This window comes from Odocoileus virginianus, chromosome 2 (assembly GCF_023699985.2).
Source record: "Odocoileus virginianus isolate 20LAN1187 ecotype Illinois chromosome 2, Ovbor_1.2, whole genome shotgun sequence".
NCBI classification, from domain to species: domain Eukaryota; kingdom Metazoa; phylum Chordata; class Mammalia; order Artiodactyla; family Cervidae; genus Odocoileus; species Odocoileus virginianus.
Window position 1 is genome coordinate 95,830,700 of NC_069675.1, and position 22,969 is coordinate 95,853,668.

Here is a 22,969-nt window from a genome sequence, read left to right on the forward strand (position 1 = left end):
AGAACATTTCCAGCACCCTCCTCCATGAAAATATCCCCACACTGGTTGGAAGCCACTTCTCATGCTTTCCCCACCCAAGCCCAGCCCTTGGCAACCACTACATCTGCTTTCTGCCTTTGGATTGATCTGCTCTGGATGGTTCACATAAATGTAATCATGAACAACGTGACTTTTTTGCATCTGGCTCCTTTCACTGAGAACCATATTTTTGAGGTTCCTGCGTGTTGTAGCAGGTGTCAGGACTTCATTCTTTTTTATGGCTGAATAGTATTCTGTTGTGGTGATGGACCACCTTTTGTCGATTTATTCACCAGCTGATGGACACTTGGTCTGTGTCCTCTTGCTGGAAATTGTGAATAATAACTTCACCGACTATTGATTATATCTTAGCTTCATTTGTGGGTTCTGCGTCCCTGTGGTTCTTTGGGCCTCCCCGTGGCTTCTGATAACTTCCCCGAACAGAATAGAGCTCAGTTTTCTTACCAGACACACAGTTCCCTTAGTCCCATGGCCATTTAGCCAGAAAATGCAGGTTTGAAAAGCCCGTGAGGCAAGGATGGGCTTCCCTGGTGGCTCAGCTGGTAAAGAATCCGCCTGCAATGCTGGAGATCTGGGTTTGATCCCTGGGTTGGGAAGATCCCCTGGAGGAGGGCATATCAACTCACTCCAGTATTCTGGCCTGGAGAATCCCCATGAACAGAGGAGCCTGGTCAGCCATGTGCTCGAAAAGAGTCGGACACGACTGAGTGGCTAGGCACACACACAAGAGGAAATGTCTGGAGGAGGGAGAGCTAGGGAGGTTGGGATGGGCATGGACCCACTGCTACCTCTAAAATGGATAACCAACAAGGACCTACTGTACAGCACAGGGAATTCTGCCTAATGTTACGAGACAGCCTGGCTGGGAGGGGAGTTTGGGAGAGGATGAATAGATGTATACCTATAGCTGAGTCCCTTTGCTGTCCGCCTGAAACTATCGCAGCATTGTTAATGGGGTATATCTCAATATAAAATAAAAAGTTAAAACAAAACCAAAAACACCCGTGGGACGCACACACGAAGCACTGATGGTGGTGGGGAGTGGGTGGCCTTGCTGTCCGCTGCTCTTCCACACTTCCTCCTCCATCTTTTCCATCTCCCAGGGACACGCTGCTGCTCCCGTCCCACCAAGGCTCAGCTTCAAAGCTCGCATTCTGGTTGCTTCAGAACTTATTTTGATGAGTCGCGGGCAACCATCTGCCTCCAGAACCTGAGATCCTTCCGCATGGCTGAGCCACGCCCCTATTCTGCCACACCCCTTCTGCCTGGCTGAGCCACGCCCCTACTCTGCCACACCCCTTCCGTCTGGCTGAGCCACGCCCCTCTCCTGCTACACCCCTTCTGCCTGGCTGAGCCACGCCCCTCTCCTGCTACACCCCTTCTGCCTGGCTGAGCCACGCCCCTACTCTGCCACACCCCTTCTGTCTGGCTGAGCCACGCCCCTACTCTGCCACACCCCTTCCGTCTGGCTGAGCCACGCCCCTCTCTGCCACACCCCTTCCGCCTGGCTGAGCCACGCCCCTACTCTGCCACACCCCTTCCGCCTGGCTGAGCCACGCCCCTACTCTGCCACACCCCTTCCGCCTGGCTGAGCCACGCCCGTCTTTTGCAGTGTCCACTTCATCTGTCCTCTGCTGATAGAGGGCAGGGGGAAGGCCTGAACTGCAAGGGTTGCCCAGGGCCTCTCTTTCCTGATGCTGTGCCGACCCTGGCCAAGGGGTTGTGGTCAGGGTCACCAGCAGACCTCCAGCACTGGTGCTCCATGGTGACTCTGGTGCAATCAGGGCTGAGTTCCACAGTGTGGCTGAGCCTCTGAGGCCTCCTCATGTTGGGCGAGAGGTTGCCCTCTTCTGCTGGCCATCCTGGAGGTGGGTGCGGTGGGCAGGGTCCTGCACACTGCACTGAGGGAGGAAACAGAAGCCATGGGGGATGGGGAACCAGAATCCTGACTTTCCTTCTCCTGGGCAGGGCCCTAGACACACATAGACGTGCACAGACACCTACAGACGTGAATGCACAAGGACAGGCACAGAGACACAGACGCATGGCCATGCACACTGCATAGACACAGTCAGTTCAGTTGAGTCGCTCAGTCGTGTCTGACTCTTTGCAACCCTCTGGACTGCAGCACACCAGGCCTCCCTGTCCATCCCCAACTCCCAGAGCCTACTCAAACTCGTATCCATTGACTCGGTGATGCCATCCAACCATCTCATCCTCTGTCGTCCCCTTCTCCTCCCGCCTTCAATCTTTCCCAGCATCAGGGTCTTTTCAAATGAGTCAGTTCTTCGCATCAGGTGGCCAAATTATTGGAGTTTCAGCTTCAGCATCAGTCCTTCCAATGAACACCCAGGACTGATCTCCTTTAGGATGGACTGGTTGGATCTTGCTGTCCAAGGGACTCTCAAGAGTCTTCTCCAACACCACAGTTCAAAAGCATCAATTCTTCGGCACCCAGCTTTGTTTATGCTCCAACTCTCACATCCATACATGACTACTGGAAAAACCACAGCTTTGACAAAACAGACCTTTGCAGCAAAGTAATGTCTCTATCTAGGTTTGTCATAGCTTTTCTTCCAAGGAGCAAATGTCTTTTAATTTCATGGCTGCAGTCACCATCTGCAATGATTTTGGAGCCCAAGAAAATAAAGTCTGTCACTGTTTCCATTGTTTCCCCATCTATTTGCCATGGAGTGATGGGACCAGATGCCATGATCTTTGTTTTTTGAATGTTGAGTTTTAAGCCAGCTTTTTCACTCTCCTCTTTCACTTTCATCAAGAGGCTCTTTAGTTCCTCTTCGTTTTCTGTCGTAAGGGTGGTGTCATCTGCATGTCTGCATATGTGAGGTTATTGATATTTCTCCCAGCAATCTTGACTCCAGCTGTGACATAGACACAGACACAGACACAGACAGGCACACAGACAGACCAGGGAGGCAAGCGTGAGAGCACGTGGACACACACATATCAGGCTTCTGGGCCAAGGTCAGGCAGGCCATTGCTTTCTCTGGAGATTCTAGAGAATATTTTGAACTCAGGAGACTTGACCTTCTAAGTCAGAAAGTCCTAATGAAAAGAAAACATAGTAGGAACCTGAATACCCCTGAAACTCTAAACCACCCACCTGTGTCCACGACCCCTTCTAACGTATTCTTATAGATGTTTTTAGAGAATTCAGTTGAGTGCATCTTGTATCCTGCCCTCATCATTGATTTTTCCACATTTTCCCACATTTACCCATTTCCTAGATTCATCCTGACCCATGTCATTGCTTTTCATTTAAAGGGCAAAATAACATTCCGGGCATTTCAGCTCTCACGGTTGCTAAGCTCTTCCTCTGTTTGAGGCAGATGCACTGTTGCCAGTTTTTGGTGATAATAAATGGGGCTGTTGGAACGTCTTTGCACAAATATTTCTCTTTATCTCCTGGATCGTTTCCTTGGGGTAGAGCCCCAAAAACCGAGGGCTGAGTCCAAGGCTGGGAATGGCCACCGGGTGCCTCTTACCCTGTGGGACTGCTGTTTGGGGAAAAAAAAGCATTGTAGTTGTGAATTCAAAATTGAAGTCTATAGGGTTTATTGAGCATCTTTGTGCCCAGGACTGTATAGGACAGAGAAGACCTGGGTCTGGACTGTGTGTGACGTCAGGTGGCAAAAGACCTCGAGTACCCTCCCAGCCGTGCCCCCAGCTCTCTGAGTGAACTTCCCCGTCTCTGGGCCTCAGTCTTCCCATCTGAGAAATGAAAGAGTTGAACAGGCGATGGTGGCGGGAGAGTGCCTAGTGGCTCTGGTCCCTTGACTCAGCCCGGGGATGCTGGGGCGAGGCGGTGTTGCTAGGCAACAATGTTTGTTTGTGGTTCTGATGCGTAGCTGGGACAGCTGCAAGTGCTCCTGGCTCCGGCTCTGGCTCCCGGGGGCAGCCGGCCAGGATCCACACAGGGCCAAGCCAACCGCGTCGGGGGGAAGGGAGGGAACAGTGAGAGAATGGAGCATCCAGGGATGCTGTAGGGCAGTGGGACACTCACTCCCCCTCCTGGCTCAGAGGAGGGGAGGGGGCTGCAGCTGGGTTCTGACGGTCCAAGAGAAAAGCTGCTCCCCATTGCAAGCCAATGGCATGGCAGGAACTGCCCAGGGGCTCCCCATGGGGGTCTTTACCTGGCTGGATCTTCATAACTCATGCCGATTCCTAGCCTGGTGTCTGGGTGGCCCGTGCACAGCCATGACTTCATCCCTCTGGGTCTCAGTTTTCTCCTCTGCGAAAGGGGAGATGACTGGATCACCCCTGCCTCGGGGTGACCTGCCTGCCTTGCAGGTTTGGATTTCGGGAGTTTCAAGTGTACGTGGAAGTGCAGAGCTCCACGGTGGCGCATAGGAAGTGTCTGAGTGTTGACAGCCTCACCTGTTAGCCGTCTCAGGGTTTATGTTCACGGGCTCAGGGGCTGTGCGTTCACCCCCGTGCTCACATATTTTGCTTGTCCCTTCGGTTGATGTCAGGCCCCTCTTGCTGAATTGTTCCAGCTTGGGGTTTCCGTTTGGAGCTTCCTTACAAAGGTCTATGATATGCCTGAAGATCAGAGTGGCCTCTGTGGATGGGTGAAGGTGCTCTTCAGGCTGAGTGGTGCTAGCGGGGGAGGGGGACAGTCCTTGTCCCTGGACTCAGACCCCGCCCTGGCCCAGCAGATGCATGGCCAGCATGTTAGTGACATGCGGTGGGCATCTGTTGGGCGCTGCCCAGCTCTGCTGTGCGCTGTGGGTGAGGATCAGCTTCTGGCCGGCTCGGTTCTGCGGCGGGTGCTGTTCATTCATTTGACAACCTCCTCCCGGAAGGTCCTGATCACAGAGGAGGCTGGATGGACTGCTTAGAAACAAGGGCAACAGAATGAGCGTGGGACCCAGCAAGAGGGACTGGGCGGAGACCAACCACCCAGACTCCCAGCAACCGGAGGACAGGGGACATTCACTCCGCCCCAGTGGTGGCTGGACCACCTTGAACCCAGTGGCTCTTTGTAAGATGAGTGAATCAATGAATGAATGAGCAATCGGCAGAACTTGGCTCCATAAAATTCAGAGCAGGGGAAGTGTAACTCACCTGCCTGGTCTCATCCGGAAAGGCTTCCCGGAAGAGCTGGAGGCTATGCTGCCTTGAAGGGGATCTGGGGGGCAGGAGAGCAGTGCTGAGATGGGATGGGGTGTGGGAAACACTGTGAGTAAAGGTGGGAAGGGGTGTGTGTGTGTGTGTGTGTGTGTGTGGACAGGGACAGTTGGGATTTCCCATCAAATACTTATTGAGTACCTGTGATGGGCCAGCGCCTGTGCCAAGGGCTGGGGACATGGCAGGAACCTGGGCACACCTGGCCCCTCCCCCCACAGAGCCATCAGAGAGCGACAGGCAGCTGCAGGGGTGATAAATGCCATCGTGGTTCCAGGAGCCTTTGTGTGAGAGCAGGGGTCCACCTGGGGCAGCAGAGGCAGCTGCCTGGAGAGGTGACCCCTAGCTGGGTTGCAGCAAATGTGTGGCCTGGGATTTGCACTTTCTATCCAACGCCCTCTGGTCTCTCCAGGCAGGTACGTCCCCCTTGGAGCTCTCAGGGCCAGGGAGACCCGGCAGGGTAGGTGGGTCTCCCCCACACCGTCCCCCACCATCTGTGTGGCTGTGTGAAACTCACAGCCAGCAGCGAAGGCTGGAGCCCAGTGCATGTCATAAACAGGAAATTCCCCTCAAACCTCTCTGCGTTTTCATCTGGGCGCCACTTGGAGCCATCTGGCTGCTCTCGCCGCGATGGGAGTCTGCTGCTAATTACGCCACATGCACCCGGCACACGGCAGCCCTCTCCCCAGTTCCTCCCACCTCACCCCTGCCCATGCCCACCCCCATGCCCGGAGGTTGTAGCCCCCAAACCTCAAGGATCCTTGGGAAAGTGGAGAAAGAGAGAGAGTGTGCAAGGGGCATGGGGTTTGGGTGGTTCAGAAGGGCTGCCCTGGAACCCCCAGACCTCCAGGTCCTCTCTGATCCATCCCAGGCCCCACAGCTTTGTCCCCAGTCTGGTCTGAGTGGGGGCTGCTCTGTGTCAGGTCTGGGCTAGGTTCTGGGGATACAAAGGAAAATAAGGCGGATGGAAATGTGTCCTCTTAGCGCCCGCAGGTGACAGGTGGTCACAAGCCGGTGTGGTGAAGGCTGCGATGGAGAGGTCTCTAGAGGTCTCAGCTTGACCATCTATAAGATGGAGTCTTCCTTCTCTCCATCTCCTCCTCTGTGACATAGCGAGCAGCCTTCCCTTTCTAGGAAATGACCTGGGGCTCATCATGAGAAAGACAAGAGGCCTCTTTTATTGTTGAGAATTGTTTCCACTTTTGGAAATTTCTTTCATTATTTTTTTTTTTTTCTCCCAGAAGCTCCGACTTCCTATCCTTTTAAGGGCTTGGTGAGGGAGGGAGCAAGAGGTCCTTTAGTCTCTAAAGTTCTCAGAACTAGAAGGCAACCTCTGAGATAAAAGGAGTCCAGAGCTGCCTTTTCAAATATGGAGACATTGGGGCTCAGAGACGTTGTCTGCCCTGTCTGAGGTTGCACAGCATGTCTAGAGCAGAATGGGACCTTGGATCCAGAACTCTGGTGCTCAGCCTAGACATCTTTCCACTGACCCAGGGGCTCCTGCTTGGCTAGTTGACGTTCGCAGCAAAGTCCCCGAGGGAGCCATGTCACCGCCCCAAGTGTGATTAAGTGTGTATGTTTCAGCCTCACACTGATTTGGCTCATGCTGTTGGATGTTGACATCATTTAACCTAATTAAAAAAAAAAACAAAACCACGATCACAGTGGATGAGAAAAAGCCGCACAGAGGAAATGCTTACTTGTCACTGGGACAGACAGACATCTGGGTGGTGTTTTCACTCCCTTTTCTTCCACTTTGGAAGACTAAGGGACCTACTGGTTGGGGGCTGGGAGCGAGCACATGGACACACTGGGGGTGGGTTTTTTACTAACAGCAGGATCGTGTATGGAGCACTTCCTATGTCCCAGGGACCATGGACTTTGTGTGCGTCATGTCACTTCATATGTGCTGTATCCTGTGACCCCAGGGGAGGATACTGAGACTCGGGGAGAGGGAGTCCTTGGCCCAGAGGTCATGGGCGGGGGTGATGGCACTTGCTGTCAAAGCCCGGCTCCCGTCTGCTCCTCTGGGTCACTTTTGGGGGGCAGGGGCGCTTCCCTGTGTCCTGGGTCAATGCTCCCAAGAGGTGGACCTCAGAGGGTCTTGGTACAACCCTGATTCCAGCCTCCGCCCCCCAAATCTGGCTGGGGCCTGGGAATGTGTATGTTTCACATGTGGCTGGAACATTCTGATGAGAAGCCCTGCCCTGCAGCAGTGAGTGATGGCCTCTGTGAGAGCGGATGGCGCGCGCCCATGTGGGGCCCAGGGGGCCAGCTTCTGTGCCTGGGCACGCATGTGTCAGTGTGCAGAGAACTCTGGCGGCGAGAGAAAGAACCAAGGAAGGAAAAAAGGGCTGGAGGAAAGGGAAGAAATCTAGATGTTTAAATGTACACCAAAAGGAGAGCTAATTAACCAAGTGTGGTAAATTCACACAGAGGACTACTATGCAACAGTGAAAAATGAGTGAATTGGACCCACATACATATACACTTTGCCATTTATATGAGTTTTAAACAATGCAAAATTATGTTGTATGTTGTAATGGATGCACCGTTGTCACCATGGTAACAGCTGACCTTCATTGAGTGTGTCTCTGTTCTTGGGTCTGGAAGATCCCCTGGAGAAGGGAATGACTACCCACTCCAGTATTCTTGCTGGGAAATTCCAAGAACAAAGGAACCTGGCAGGCTGCAGTCCATGGGGTCGCCAAGAGTGGGACATGACTGAGCGACCTAGCACACATTCACACTGTTCTAGGCACTGTGTTGTGAATTAGATCTTTCAGTTCTCTGGACAACCCCATGAGGAAGAAGCACCACTTCTGTCTTATTTCCCCCTGCCCTGCAAAGGAGCCAACCAACGCACAGAAAGGCTGAGTGACTTAACCAACGTCACACAGCAGGCACGGGGCAGAACAGGGTCGGAGCCAGCTGGCCCCAGCCCGGTGCCTGGGCTCTAGAGACCGCCAGCTGGTGTATCACTCCCAGCTGTCCTCAGAGGACTTGGCCCAGGTACCCACTGGACGTTCAGGGCAAACTAGAGGAGGGGATTACAACCCCACTTTACAGATGGGGAGACAGAAGACCCACAGGGCAAAGCTAGTGGCCCGAGATTGCACAGAAAGTGAATTGCCAACAATATCGACCTGGTGGATAAGTGTATGCCCAGTACTTCGCTTGAAGCTGCTTAGTAAATGGGGGACTGCTGTCATCCTTGTTTTGCATAGGGAGAATCTGAGACTCAATGAGAGGGGAGTGGGGACCGGGATCGGCGCTCAGCTGGACCCTGATGAGCACAGGCGGGGGAGGGACTGGCCCTTTGGGGTCCCCCACCGCTATGCTGGCTGCTTGTTCTCGGGGCCGGCTGGGGCCAGGGGCTGCAGCTGCCCTCCCAGTTCTATGGGGGCAGGGGCTACACGGAGCCAGCACATATGGGCCAGTGATATCATGTCTGCGGGGATCCCCTGGGGTTCAGTCCAGCTGCGGGAGCCTGGCTGAGGGTCCCAGATCTCTGTGGGCTGGGGGCCAGGTGACTTCAGCAGGTGGGCTGGAGTGGGGAGGGCAGTGATGGGGGAACCTCACAGCTTCCTCCCGAGAGCCCAGCACAGCGCCGGACAGCTGGACACCAAAAAACACTGTGTTCGTAGTCTGGGTGAATCTGACCCCAAGACGCAGAGGGCCTCTGGCCTGCAGCTTCTCCCTGGAAGCCAGGGGTCCTCCAGGTGAGGCCTCGCCTCCACCTCTCAGGACAGGGTTGAGGGATCGTAGGTGTGTGCATTAGAAAAGGAGGGGTTGCTGGAGACCAGGTGCTGGGCCGTGGACTGAGCCCACGTGGAATCTGTCCCCAGCCCCAGTCACAGCACTCCTTAATGTACCCATTTTACAGATGAGGAAACAGAGGTTCCAAGAGATGAAGAGACTTGCTTTACCCAGCTCAAAATTGGAGTTCAAAGTCAAACCCAGCCAGCGGACTCCTAGCTTAGTGTTCTTTGTCTCTTACACCAGTTGGAGTGGACCTGGCCTTGGCCTGGTGGTTTGGGGAACTGGAAGCAGGGCACGGGGGGCAGTGAAAGGTGGGTGGTGGATACTGCCTCAGTCCTGGCAGGCTTCCTGGAGGAGGCAGCTGGTTCAAGTTGGGTCCTGAGACCTTGCCAGCAGATGTGGGGTTGGTTGGGGTCTCACCAGTGTCCCTCATTTCCTCAGGCATCACCTCCTCCTGCTGGGCTCCCTGCATCTGGCCCAGGCCCAGGTCAGTGACAGTGGCCTCTATGAATGCACAGCCAGTAACCCTGCCGGATCCGCTACTCAGTACTACATCCTCAGGGTGCAAGGTAGGGCCCTGGCTGGCAGCCTCTGTCTCCCCACGTGGCCCCTGCCCCCACCTCTCTCAGGCCTTTTGGTGTTCCTCCCCATCCCCATGCCAGGCTCTGTCACCTTTTCATGGCCTTCCAGCGTGTGCTCCATCTACCCTATTTCCTTTTCCAAGTCTTGTCTCTCCTTCTCCCCACCCCTTTTCCTCCCCTCTCCTGTACCCCTTGGTTGAGCTCAGACAGGCTGTTAGAGCTCCCCCTGAGAACCGAGGGTGGGACTCCAAGGCGGCAGGGACTTAGGGTTTGGGAGGGCAACCCACATAGGGTATTCTGGGTCCCAGCCCAGGTGGGGGCCCAGGAGTGGGCGTTCACCTGGGTGGTCCAGGTCCAATTCACAGAAGCCACGCAGTGGAGTCACTCCACCAGTGAGGCGGGGAGCCTGCCACCTCCAAGAGCCCCAGTGAGTCATCTGAGACCCGGGTCCACCAACCACAGCCCTTAGCCACTTCTCGCCTACACGCCGTTCTCATTTGGCCCACAAGTGAAGAATGATGTCTGCGTTTTCTAATGATTGGGGAAGAAAAGACAAATAATGTGACATATGAAAATTATATGAAGCTCAGTTCTTCAGTGTCCATTAATACAAGCTTCACTGGCGCGCCTCCACACACGTTTGGTTACATAGCGTCTGTGGCTGCCTTCACACTGAAATGGCAAAGTTAGTAGCTGAGACAGAGACCATCTGGCCTGCAGAGCCTAAGATATTTACTCTCTGGCCCTTTCCAGAAAGAGCCAATCCCTGCTCTAGGCTTAACTACCCATTTTACAGGTGGACAGACTGAGGTTCAGAGAGGTAGGGGCTCAAAGCTTCGCTGTGTGTTCACATGAGCGTATGAGAGAAGGTGATTTGGATGTTAAAGAACCCACCTGCAGTGCGGGAGACCTGGGTTCAATCCCTGCTTTGGGAAGATCCCCTGGAGGAGGGCATGGCAACCCATTCCATTATTCTTGCCTGGAGAAATCCCATGGACAGAGGAGCCTGGCGGGCTACAGTCCGTGGGGTCGCACAGAGCCAGACACAACTGGGCGACTAAACATAGCACAGCTCAGGAGAGGAGCAGGGAAGCGGGGGGCGGGAGGATGAACAGAGCTGGGCTTGAGTGCTGACTCTGCTGCCGACTGGCTGTGTGACCTTAGGCCAGCTGCTTGGACTCTCTGAGCCTTGGATTCCTCATCTACAAAGTAGAGGCAATAACGCCTATCCCACAGTAAGGGTACTGATGACTTCAGGTACTCAGCACAGTGGAAACTGTTAGTGTTTTCAGCGGGGTGGTGGGCACCCTGTCCACCCTTGTGCTTCTGGACAGCAAGGCTCTGGGCTGGGTTTGGGGGAGCCAAACTCTGCCCAGGGGCCAGCTCTCATGGATGGTCTTATCTTCAGGCTCCTCTTCTGAAGCTGGGAAGGGAGTGGGTGTCCTCAACTTCCCCTGAGGGCCCAGGACATTATTCCAAGTCTCTGAGAATTCTCCCAGACTCACCCAGTCTGGCTGCATGGAAACCTCTTGCATTCCTGCTCATCCAGCCCCAGGTTTGGGGCTGATCCAGCTCCTGTGAGCAGATATGGAGTTGAAGACTCTGGTCAAGTCACATAACCTTTCTGAGCCTCAGTTTCTTCATCTGCAAAATGGGCATGACATCACCCACCCGTGGGAGGGACCAACTGGGAAGGAGGATGGGGAAGTGACTTGAAAACAGAAAATGTGGAGAAAATGAAACCCATCATCTACCTCATCCCCACCCCACCCCACCCCAGGGAAAGGAAAAGAGCGAGCTGGGAACCCCGAGAGTGGGTCTAAGCTGCTATGTTTTAGGCACCACTGTGGACCAGGCTCCTTGCTGGCTGCTCTGATGCCATGTCCTGTTGCACCTGGGGCAACTTTGCGAGGAGGAGAAACTGAGGCCCCGGCCAATGCAGGGCCCTGTGACCTCGAGGGGCAGGCCTAGGACTTGAAGCCCCCGCTCGTGCCTGCTGCGCCCTGGGCCTCGGTGTCCCCATACCACACTGAGCTGGTGATTCTCACATGGTGCTGGGGGCAAGCCCAGGGGTGGGGAAGTAAGCCCAGCGTGGAGGAGCGATGCTTTGGTGAGAGCACGGTTGTTCAGGGGAAAGAGTGATGGCACTCATGCTTGGGGGGTGGTCCACACAAGGTGGCCTGATGTCATTTCCCAAAAAACCAGGAACGGTAGGCCTCAGATCACCCTCTGCGCCCTTCAGGTTGCTGACGTCCAGGATGCGGGGAGCCCTGAGCAGGCCGGGCCTGCCCTGGGTGTCTGGGCCCGGCATCCCCTCCCCGCAGCCCGCGCCCCTGCCCTGACTCCCCTCCCCATGGCCCTGTCAGTGCCCCCGCAGGTGCAGCCGGGCCCACGGGTCCTGAAGGTGCTGGTGGGAGAAGCCGTGGACCTGAACTGCGTGGCCGAGGGCAACCCGGAGCCCCGGGTGACCTGGTCCAAGGATGGGGTGGCCCTGCGGGGCGAGGGGCCTGAGGGCTCCATCCACTTCACAGCCATCCAAACCTCCCATGCTGGGACATACCGCTGCGAGGCGTCCAGCAGCGCCGGGGTGGACGCCTGGGAGCTGGATCTCAGGGTGCTGGGTGAGTGGTCCCCGAACCCCAGAGCTCCCCGGCCCCCCCCATCTTCTGCAGCCCCCTGCAGCTGCCTGGGCTTCTGAGCTGCTGAACTCCTTCTTCCCCCCAGACCTGAGGCCGCATCAGGCAGCTCTCGCCCGCCCCGGGTTGCGGGGGCGGGGTTCCTTCCCCGGGGTGGGCTGCAGGCGCCCTAGGGTTGCTGATTGAAGAGCAGACGCCTGGGCCTGGGGCCAGCTTCTCCCACTTTCCAGCTGGACAGCCATCAGCCAGTCATTTACATTCTCTGACCCCATAAAATGTGTCCAATAATATGTGAGGGGTCAGTGCGAGAATGCGTGTGAAGTGTCTGGTGCATAGAAAGTTCTGGATCCCTGGTGTTAGCCTGTTCCCTCTGATGAATCTGAAACACACGCATGCAGAAAGCTGCTGCTGGAGGGGCCGGATGCCCGAGCTTAGCCCCCGAGCCTGGGGGGTTTGCTCGTGGCCCTAGAGGCTGTTCCATGGACCACCCTGGGCGGGGGGTGAGCTGATGCCTCTGGCCCTGAGGCTGAGGGCTGGGGTGCAGGGCTTGCCCCCCTTATTCCAACTGAGGCTCTGAAGGAAATGCTCCCTCCCCCCAAGGCCCTGGGCTCCTGGGGGAAGTGCCAGGCTTTGGGTTTGGGGGTGTGAGTGTGGCCACATCACCTCCCACCAGAGCCACCGCACTGGGGGACCGATGAGACCAGCGGCCTGCTGGAGAGGGTAGCAGGAGAGAACGCCAGCCTGCCGTGCCCTGCCAGAGGTGAGGCTGGGCCCTGGGTGGGCCAGGCGGGGGAGAAAATCCACCCATGTTCCAGCACCCTGGGTCACTCACTGTGGGCAGTGCCCATGGGTATGGAGGGTTATGGGGTCCCCACTTCCACCTGCCATGCCAAGCACTTCATCCCATCCACAACCCTACAGGATGGGTGTTAGCATTAGCTCTTTTTCACTAGGGGCAATTTAGGCTCAGAGAGGTTAAGCAGCTTGCCTGAGGTCACACAGCTGGAAGATGACTCACGGAGTATAATATGCTTTAACCCCTAGCTCTGAGTACCTGTTAAGCCCCGAGTCCCTCTGTGCCAGGGAGCGTAACACCTGGGGCCGAGGAAGGCACCAGGGTCCTGGGATCAGGGCTTGTGGCTCCGGCCTCTCCCCCAGCCCCAGACTCTCTCACAGAGGATGGATCCACAGGGTTCTGGGCAAACTGTCCCTTGGGGGCCCTCCTGGGGCAACAGCACAGTGCGGGGTCAAGATCGCCACCCCTGGTCAACTGCCCAGTGCTGGGCAGGTCACATGTCCTTTCCGAGCCTCAGTTTTCTCGGCTGTCCGGTGGGGGTCACACCCATTCTTCCCCAGAGGGCTGCCATGGACTGTGGGAGTACTAGGTCCCAGCACCGTGCCTGGCACACAGGAGGGGCTTGGGGAAACGTGTTGAATGCATGGAGTGATTCTACCATCCATGAAGCCTCCCAGTGGCACCCAGTGGGTGCCAGCCCAAGTTGCTTCTTCTGGCTTTGGACCAAGATGGCCTAAATGTCTCCTCTGTACGTGGACAGTGTTCTCTTGGAGAGCAGGCGTCTGGGTGTTCGGGGAGCAAGTGGCAGCTTACAGGAAGACTGGCAGGAGCTAGGAAAGTGGATTCCAGTTGGCACTGCACTTCCTCGTTGCTCGGGGCCTGGGGAAGTCCTCGGAAAGGGGCGGGGGGAGGGGCAGGTAGGAGGCAGGTGGGAGCCATGGGCTTCCTTGGTGGCTCAGCTGGTAAAGAATCCGCCTGCCATGCTGGAGGGCAGGAGACAGGTTCGATCCCTGGGTCAGGAAGATCCCTGGAGGAGGGCAAGGCAACCCACTCCAGTATTCTTGCCGGGAGAATCCCATGGACAGGGGAGCCTGGTGGGCTACAGTTCATGGGGTGGCAAAGAGGCATTCGCCACTGGAGCCCTGGGCGTCGACCACCTGAACGGACCCTCATCTCGCTCTTGACCAGGCCGCCACCTTGTGTTAGTATCTGGTAACAGCAAGGAATGTTTAGGGCACGCTCGCAGAGTTCAGTTCAGTCGGGTCCTGCTCTCTGCCATCCCATGGACTGCAGCACGCCAGGCCTCCCTTGTCCATCACCAACTCTTGGAGTTTACTCAAACCCATGTCCATGGAGTCGGTGATGCCATCCAACCATCTCATCCTCTGTTGTCCCCTTCTCCTCCTGCCTTCAATCTTTCCCAGCATCAGGGTCTTTTCAAATGAGTCAGTTCTTCACATCAGGTGGCCAAAGTATTGGAGTTTCAGCTTCAGCATCAGTCCTTCCAATGAACACCCAGGACTGATCTCCTTTAGGATGGACTGGTTGGAGCTCCTTGCAGTCGAAGGGACTCTCAAGAGTCTTCTCCAACACCACAGTTCAAAAGCATCAATTCTTCAGCGCTCAGCTTTCTTTGTAGTCCAACTCTCACATCCATACATGATCACTGGAAAAACCATAGCTTTGACCAGATGGACCTTTGTTTGCAAAGTAATGTCTCTGCTTTTTAATATTCTGTCTAGGTTTATCATACCTTTTCTTCCAAGGAGCAAGCGTCTTTTAATTTCATGGCTGCAGTCACCATCTGCAGTGATTTTGGAGCCCCAAAAAATAAATAAAAAATTTTCGGTCGCTCTCGCACAGGGAGTCCCGATATAGACCCATGGAGGAAATACAGGTTCAATCCCTGGGTGGGGAAGATCCCCTGGAGAAGGAAATGGTAACCCACTCCTGTATTCTTGCCTGGAAAATTCCCATGGACAGAGGTGTCTGGCGGGCTACAGCCCTTGGGATTGAAGAGTCAAACATGACTTAGCAACAGACAGCAAGTGTGGGCTGTGGGAGGCGGGACCACCAACCACCGCCTCTTGCCCTGATGCCTCACGGCCACCTACGACCCCAGCATCATCTCTGGTCAGCCAGGGCGTCCTCTGGGCCTAACTTCAGCCAGGTCGGCATCACCCAAGTCTCCTTCATTAAAACAGCCTACGTCCCCTCCCTGACTCCCCAGCTGCCCTTGGCCTTCTCCCTTTCAAGCAGGTGACTATCTGTTGGGGACTGGCATTCATTTCAGCCATGCGACCTTGGGCTCTGAGGGCGAAAGGAGAAAGCCCTGAGCACCCGGGTGTGTCCCCTGGGAGCCCTGGTCCCCTGCAGTGGATGGCACCATCTGCCTCCTCCTTGCGGGTTGTGGCAGAGGCCAGGAGCCTGGTCACCAACTTGCTGGTAATTTGGGACAATCGCCGCTCCTCTCTCAACCCCCTTAAAATGGGAGTGGAGTGATGAGTGACTTTCAGCAACAGCCCTGAGACCCTGGAGTCTTCATTCAGAGCAGCGGTGGAGTTCTGTGGTTAAAGCTTGTTTAGGGGTTCGCCATTTGCATTTAAAAGGAAAAGTTCCAGGGTTCAAAACGCAATGCCCCTCCAGGCCAGCAGCTCCAAGGTCCTGGTCTCTGGGGAGGAGGAGGAGGATGGGCTGGGGTCTTCTGGAGAAGATGAGGCGCTGGGAGGGGCTTGTGTGTGTTTGTGGGGGTGTATGTGTGTGTTCACACACATGTCCCCACTCTGGGGAGCAGGACCCGGCCGTGGGTCACCTGGATGAGCATCCTAGGCAGGCACAGAGGAAACGACAGAGGAGCCTATGAGAAAACAGACATGGAGGATTAAGTAGCTCAAAGATCACGGAGCGTGGGAGCGTGGGTGGCCGTGGTCCCTCCGTTTCCGAGACAGCCAGCGGGCAGACTCCCCAGCGCTTGTCGGTGCTGCTCGGGCAGGGCCTCCTGAACACCTCGGTTGCCTTGGATGTGCCGCGTCTTTTTTTATTTAATCATTCCTTTCTGGCTGCACTGCGTCTTTGTTGCTGTGCGGCTCTCTCTGGTGGCAGCAAGTAGGGACTGCCCTCCGGTCCCAGCTCGGGGGCTTCTCACTGCAGTGGCTTCTGTTGTTGCGGAGCATGGGCCTTTGTTGCTCTGCGCCATGTGCGGTCTTCCCGGAGCAGGGATCGAACCCGTGTCTCCTGCGTTGGCGGGTGGATTCTTAACCACTGAATCACCAGGGGAAACTGGACGTGTCGCCTCTTGGGGTCATTCCCGCCGTTCCCCCTAAGTGAGGTGGCCCACCCCTCCTTGCAACAGCAAGGATAAGAGAGCAAGTGAGACAGGCAGAATGTGTTTACAGAGTGCCCCGAGCTGCCAGGGGAGTGGGCAGATGAAGTGGGGGTGTGGTTCATGATGACGGTGTTTGGCGATGACTGTGATCCTGATGAGGGTGACGGAGGTGCTGTAGGCTGCCCTCGTCCTGGGCACTGGTGGAAGCAGGAAGGGAGGTGAGGGCCCAGCGGGCAAGACTGTGGGTAGGGGCTGCCTTTGGTCCTGAGGTCGCTCAGCGCCTCTGCAGAGCTGGGGCTCACGTGACCGAAGCCCGGCTGTGACCACTGGGTGCCTCACCTCCTGGGCACGTGCACTGCTTGGAAGACTGGGTTATGCCTCCAACACTGATCTGAGGACCTACTGTGTGCCCCGGCTGTTTATCCTGCACCCACTGTGTGCCAGGCCTTGTGAGCCGACAGTCTGATGGCAGAGCCAAACTCTGGACAGTGCAACGTGGGGGATGATGGAAAAGGGCATTCTGGGGGATCGTGACGCTCACAGGGTGGGGGTGTGTGGCCAGCAGTGCCCACCTTGTGCCTCAGAGGTGGCCAGGCCAGAGCAGGCCAGGCCAGAGCAGGCCAGGCCGAGCCGGGGCCTCCACCGTTTATGTGATGATCCAATGGGACAAGACCAAGGCTGAGCATAGAGAGCTGATTTCTTTCCTGTAGCATCTGCTGGGTGCCAAGGGCTGGGGTTGCAGCGGGGCATAAAGCAGAGACCCCGGACCTTGTGGGGGGAGACAGATAATAAACCAAAAAATATATATAGTGTAAAAAAAAGTGCATCTTACATACATTAGGAAGTTGTAGGCAGGGGGCAAAGGAAGACGCAGATCAGGGGTAGGGGGTGGGAGGGCCCGTGACGGTGCAGTTCCAGGTGGGGTGGGTCCTCCGAGAAGGGAACCGGCTTCTGGGGGCACTGGGAGGCCGCATGGACGCGCAGCCCTGGGTGGGAGGGGCCGGGTGTGTGGGCACCTGCAGGCAGCCTGGGGACCAGGAGGGGCCTGAGACGACCCCCTCCTGGAGGGTCGGTGATGTTCGCACCCAGGTTGAGGGGAGGGGCAGTGCGGTGTGGACCAGGGAGACAGGGTGTTGGTGCTGACGAGCCGGTGCCCTGCCAGGGACGCCCAAGCCGCAGGTCACGTGGCGGAAGGGCCCGTCGTCCGAGCCGCTGCGTGGCCGGCCCGGCCTGGCGGTGCTGGACGAAGGCTCTCTGTTCCTGGCCTCCGTCTCTCCCTCCGACGGCGGAGACTACGAGTGCCAGGCCACCAATGAGGCGGGCTCCGCGTCCAGGAGAGCCAAGCTGCTGGTTCATGGTGAGTAGGGACCCCAGAGCTGGGGGGTGATGGTACCCTGGGGTGCCAGGGTGGGGCAACGTGAGCTCCCTGGCCCGAGAGCTCAATGCCAGGAGTATACAGGTCCTTGCTCCTCTGTCCCTGATGCCTGTCAGGGAGGGCTTGAGGGTGTTGTTGGGAGAGTGCTTCCTTCGTGCAGAGAGCCTCCCATGGAGACAGTGTAAGGAGACCCTGGAATTCTGTAAATGGCTTTAAAATGGGCTAGGAGTGAATCTCCTTTAGAATGCTCACCAGTGGTCAAAGCCCACCTCCCACTAAAGCTGCTGAAGCTACCTGAGGCTCATATTCCCTCTTCCCTCTTGCCCACATGTCTCCCTGGTACCCGGCCCTCTCATCCAGGCTGCTGTGTGCAGGGGGAGGGGAGCCCTTCCCTCAACTCGGGCTCACAGAGGGGGTGAGAGAAGCCGCTTTAATCATGGGTTCCTAATGGAACCACCTTCTGCCTCCCCGTAACCAGCCACGCCCGCTTGCCCTGTAATGACTTGTCTGGGCAGTTTGTTTCAAAGACACACGCAGGCTGCACCTAGAGAGACTCTGACTCCGTGGGGGGGGGTGGGGGGGGGGCGGTCCCTCAGGCACCGTCCTTGGTGACCATGACAACCGTTTGGGCGGAGAACCGGATGGAACCAATGGCTCCCGCATCTTGGAGAGCTGAATGTCAGAGCGAGTAGAGTTCCTGGGCTCGACCAGGGCGAGGTCCCAGGGCGAGGCCGCCGTGGCCATTCCCAGGTCCACATGGCTCCTGACGGTCAGAGTCTGGAATGGGCGTCCTGGAAGCCCAGAAGCTGGGGAAGAGGGGGGAGGCGGGGCTGCCCTCCAGGCCAGGAAGAACGGCCTGAATGATTCAGGGGTCCCTGGCCGTGGCTGACCTGCCGAGGGGCGGCTCCTCTGCTTCTCCTTCTCCCAAGTGCCCCCCAGCCTCCGGGAGGACGGGCGCAGGGCCAACGTGTCGGGCATGGCCGGGCAGTCCCTGACGCTGGAGTGTGACGCCAACGGCTTCCCGGCCCCCGAGATCACGTGGCTCAAGGATGGGCGGCAGGTGGGTGTCTCCCGGGGCTGGATGGGCCCCGGGTGGGATATGGACAGGGTGCAGGCCTTCTGGACGGGTTCCTGCAGGTTACCAGATGTGGCTGGGAGATGTGGCAAGGTGACAGGTGTGTTTAGGGATGCACTGGGGGCTCAGGGCCACGGGGGTCCCTTCACTGTGGTCCCACAAGGAAGCCTGGAGGGCTGCATGGTGGAGAGGGCACAGAACCATTCTGGGTTCCAGTCACCAACCAACCCCCTGGGCCTCAGTTTCCTCACTGCTGTCGGGAGCTAGGGGGTGGCCAGACCACCCCCCTACCACCAACTCCCTCGGGCCTCTTCTGCTCAGATCCCCGCCGCGGGTGGCCACCGCCTCCTGGATGGAGCCCGGGCCCTCCACTTTCCCAGGATCCAGGAGAGCGACTCTGGCCTCTATTCCTGCCGGGCCGAGAACCAGGCCGGGACCGCCCAGAGGGACTTCGATCTGCTAGTGCTCAGTGAGTGAGGTGGAGCTACCCCAGTTCCCAGGGGTTCTGGCCCTGCAACCCCTCTCCTTTTGGGCGTGTGTGTGTGGCGGGGGGGGTACTGCCCGCTGGGAGCTGGGGACACAGAGGGGCCCATGGCAGACCGCGTCTCTGTCCTCACGGAGCTGTGGGGCGGACATTAGACAAGCGGGCCGGGAGCTGTGTCACTGCTGTTGGACCATGTGATACAATACAGCAGCGCAGGCGCAGAGGATGCACAGGGCCGGGGCTGCTTGGCCAGGGGCTTGGGGAGCTTCCCACGAGGGCCGGGCGGGAGAAGGGAAGGGTGAGCAGGCAGAGGCCCTGGGCAGGCAGGGATTGTAGGAGCTGAGGATTTTTCACCACACCCTCCCAACCCTTTCTCGGCTAGTCCCACCTGCGGTGCTTGGAGCCGAGGCTGCCCAGAAGGTGGTGGGCCTGGCTGGTACAGGGGTGGAGCTGGAGTGCCGGACCTCAGGGGTCCCCACACCCCAGGTGGAATGGACCAAGGACGGGCGGTGAGTGGCCCCTGGCAGGTAGCATGGGCCAGGTGGAGTGTGTGTGTGTGTTGAGGGGGGTCCTCTGGGGAGGTGAACTCTGCAGGGATGGGTTTTGATGGGCGTTGTGTGAGCCACCCAGGGCCCAGGCAGAGATCACCCAGGTGAGACCCTGTTTTCCATGGGCAGAGTCTTCTCATTACTCGGCCAGCCTTCCTTTTATTTTTAAAATTTTTCAAAAATATTTTTAAAGGTTTTTAAAAATTTTTTAGGTATTCATATGATGTTTACCATTCTGAAATGGAAGCTTACCATTGCTTCCCAAGTGGCTCAGCTGGTAAAGAATCCACCTGCAATGCAGGAGATCTGGGTTCAATCCCTGAGTTGGAAAGATCCCCTGGAAAAGGCAAAGGCTACCCACTGCAGTATTCTGGCCTGGAGTATCCCATGGACTGTATAGTCCGTGGAGTTGCAAAGAGTCTGATACGACTGAGCGACTTTCACTTTACTTTCACTTCACCATTCTGAAGTGCACAATTTGGTGTGAGTGGTACATCCATAGGCTTGCAGTCCGTCAGCTCTATCTAGTTCCAGAATATTTCATTACCCCCGAAAGAGACCCCACACCCATGAGCAGTCACTCCTCTGATCCTCCCTCGCCCCCAGCTCCTGGCAACCACTAACCTGCTTTCTGTCTCTACGGACTTCCCTCTATTTTGTATTACTTTCTTGCAGTCATACAGTATGTGTATGACTTTTCACGACTGGCTTCTTGCCCTTAGCACACAGCTTTTGAAGTTCCTTCACGCTACAACCACACTCAGTTCAGTTCAGTTCAGTCGCTCAGTCGTGTCCGACTCTTTGCGACCCCACGAATCATGGCACACCAGGCCTCCCTGTCCATCACCAACTCCCGGAGTTTACTCAAACTCATGTCTATTGAGTCGGTGATGCCATCCAGCCATCTCACCCTCTGTCATCTCCTTCTCCTCCTGCCCCGAATCCCTCCCAGCATCAGGGTCTTTTCTAATGAGTCAACTCTTCTCATGAGGTGGCCAAAGTATTGGAGTTTCAGCTTCAGCATCAGTCCTTCCAATGAAAACCCAGGACTGATTTCTTTTAGGATGGACTGGTTGGAGCTCCTTGCAGTCCAAGGGACTCACAAGAGTCTTCTCCAACACCACAGTTGGAAAGCATCAATTCTTCAGCGCTCAGCTTTCTTTGTAGTCCAACTCTCACATCCATATATGACCGCTGAAAGAACGATAGCCTTGACTAGACAGACCTTTGTTTGCAAAATAATGTCTCTGCTTTTTAATATGCTATCTAGTTTGGTCATAACTTTCCTTCCAAGGAGTAAGTGTCTTTTAATTTCATGGCTGCAATCACCATCTGCAGTGATTTTGGAGCCCAGAAAAATAAAGTCTGACACTGTTTCCACTGTTTTCCCATCTATTTCCCATTAAGTGATGGGACCAGATGCCATGATCTTAGTTTTCTGAATGTTGAGCTTTAAGCCAACTTTTTCACTGTCCTCTTTCACTTTCATCAAGAGGCTTTTAATTCTTCTTCACTTTCTGCCATAAGGGTGGTGTCATCTGCATGTCTGAGGTTATTGATATTTCTCCCGGCAATCTTGATTCCAGCTTGTGCTTCTTCCAGCTCAGCATTTCTCATGATGTATTCTGCATATAAGTTAAATGAGCAGGGTGACAATATACAGCCTTGAAGTACTCCTTTTCCTATTTGGAACCAGTCTGTTGTTCCATGTCCAATTCTAACTGTTGCTTCCTGACCTGCAAACAGGTTTCTCAAGAGGTGGGTCAGGTGTTCTGGAATTCCCATCTCTTTTAGAATTTTCCACAGTTTATTGTGATCCACACAATCGAAGGTTTTGGCATAGTCAATAAAGCAGAAATAGATGTTTTTCTGGAGCTCTCCTGCTTTTTTGATGATCCAGCGGATGTTGGCAATTTGATCTCTGGTTCCTCTGCCTTTTCTAAAACCAGCTTGAACATCTGGAAGTTCACGGTTCTCGTATTGCTGAAGACTGGCTTGGAGAATTTTGAACAACCACGCCACCTCATTCCTTTTAACGCTGAATAATATTCCATTGTAGGGAAGGACCACATTTTGTTTATCCATTTATCCATTGATGGGCACTTGGGTTGTTGGTACTTCTCAGCGACTGTGAGTTTTCCAGTCTTCCTTTTCCCAAGCATCAGGCCCCCTCTGTGCAGCCCGCCCCTGCTAGCGCCTTGGCCTTACTTCTCTCAACCATCTTTTTCCAGACCTGTCTTTCTGGGAGAGCCCCACATCCAGCTTCAGGAGGATGGCCAGGTTCTCAGAATCACCAACAGTCACCTGGGAGATGAGGGCTGGTACCAGTGTGTGGCCTTCAGCCCAGCCGGCCAGCAGACCAAGGACTTTCAGCTCAGAATCTACTGTGAGCCCAGCCTCTTCCCATCCTCACTAGGGGCTGCCCACTGCATGGGGTGGGGCGGGTGAGGGCAGAAATGGGAGTCTCTGAGGAGTCCGCCCCCAGTTCAGTAAAACTGGGAGGGGACGGACAGAGGGAATCTGAAACATTCCCCAAATCCCGTCGTCCCCATCCGAGCTTTCCAAGTTCTATCTTTGGTACACTCCAGATGGTCGTTTCTTTAAATCAAATCACTTTTCTTTCTTAAAATCATATCAAATCACTGAAGCCCAGTTACCTAAAAGGATGTTGGATATTTCAAAGGGAAGTGGGAACCAGGGTTGCTTGGCCTTCGTGGGAGGAAGCTGTGAAAACAAATGCCACCAAAGAGGGATGCTGGAAACCCTGAGGCATGAGCTGCCCGCATGTGGTAGAAAGTGCAGAATAGAAAGTGCTAGAAAGGTTAAGAACACAGTCACGCCAGACACACCAAGCTACCTTTTCCTTTGTCGTAATCAGGCCGGAAGGAGATTAGGGAAGGGCATAACTGTTCTGTTATGAGATGCATGTCCGTGTGTCCCGAGGGTCCGCTTGGGTAGCACCCGTGGTGTGTGACCTGCCCTGCGGGACCCCTGATCCAGTTCAGCCCCTCGTTTTACGGATGAGGAGGCTGAACCCCAGAGGAAGCGACCTCTCCAGGTCATACAGCCGCTTAGAGGCGGGGGGTGGGGTGGGGGCATCCAGACCTGACCCGCGGCCCCTGCCCTGCCTCCTGCACCTCTTGCCATGGCCAGGCTCGCCTTCCACGTCAGCACGTCCCGAGCTGGCCTCTCCCGTCTGT

General features: G+C 55.9%; 1 protein-coding gene across 1 annotated transcript in view; it reads left to right on the forward strand.

Moving 5' to 3' along the window:
* HMCN2 (hemicentin 2) overlaps window positions 1–22,969 on the forward strand; it is a 175,131-nt gene that overhangs the window by 71,070 nt on the left and 81,092 nt on the right. Inside the window, exons 23-30 of the mRNA XM_070454654.1 lie at window positions 9,391–9,518; window positions 11,897–12,151; window positions 12,840–12,926; window positions 17,450–17,644; window positions 18,592–18,722; window positions 19,059–19,206; window positions 19,604–19,730; window positions 22,001–22,155. Coding sequence (XP_070310755.1) covers window positions 9,391–9,518; window positions 11,897–12,151; window positions 12,840–12,926; window positions 17,450–17,644; window positions 18,592–18,722; window positions 19,059–19,206; window positions 19,604–19,730; window positions 22,001–22,155 — 1,226 coding nt within the window. The remainder of the gene's footprint in view (window positions 1–9,390; window positions 9,519–11,896; window positions 12,152–12,839; window positions 12,927–17,449; window positions 17,645–18,591; window positions 18,723–19,058; window positions 19,207–19,603; window positions 19,731–22,000; window positions 22,156–22,969) is intronic.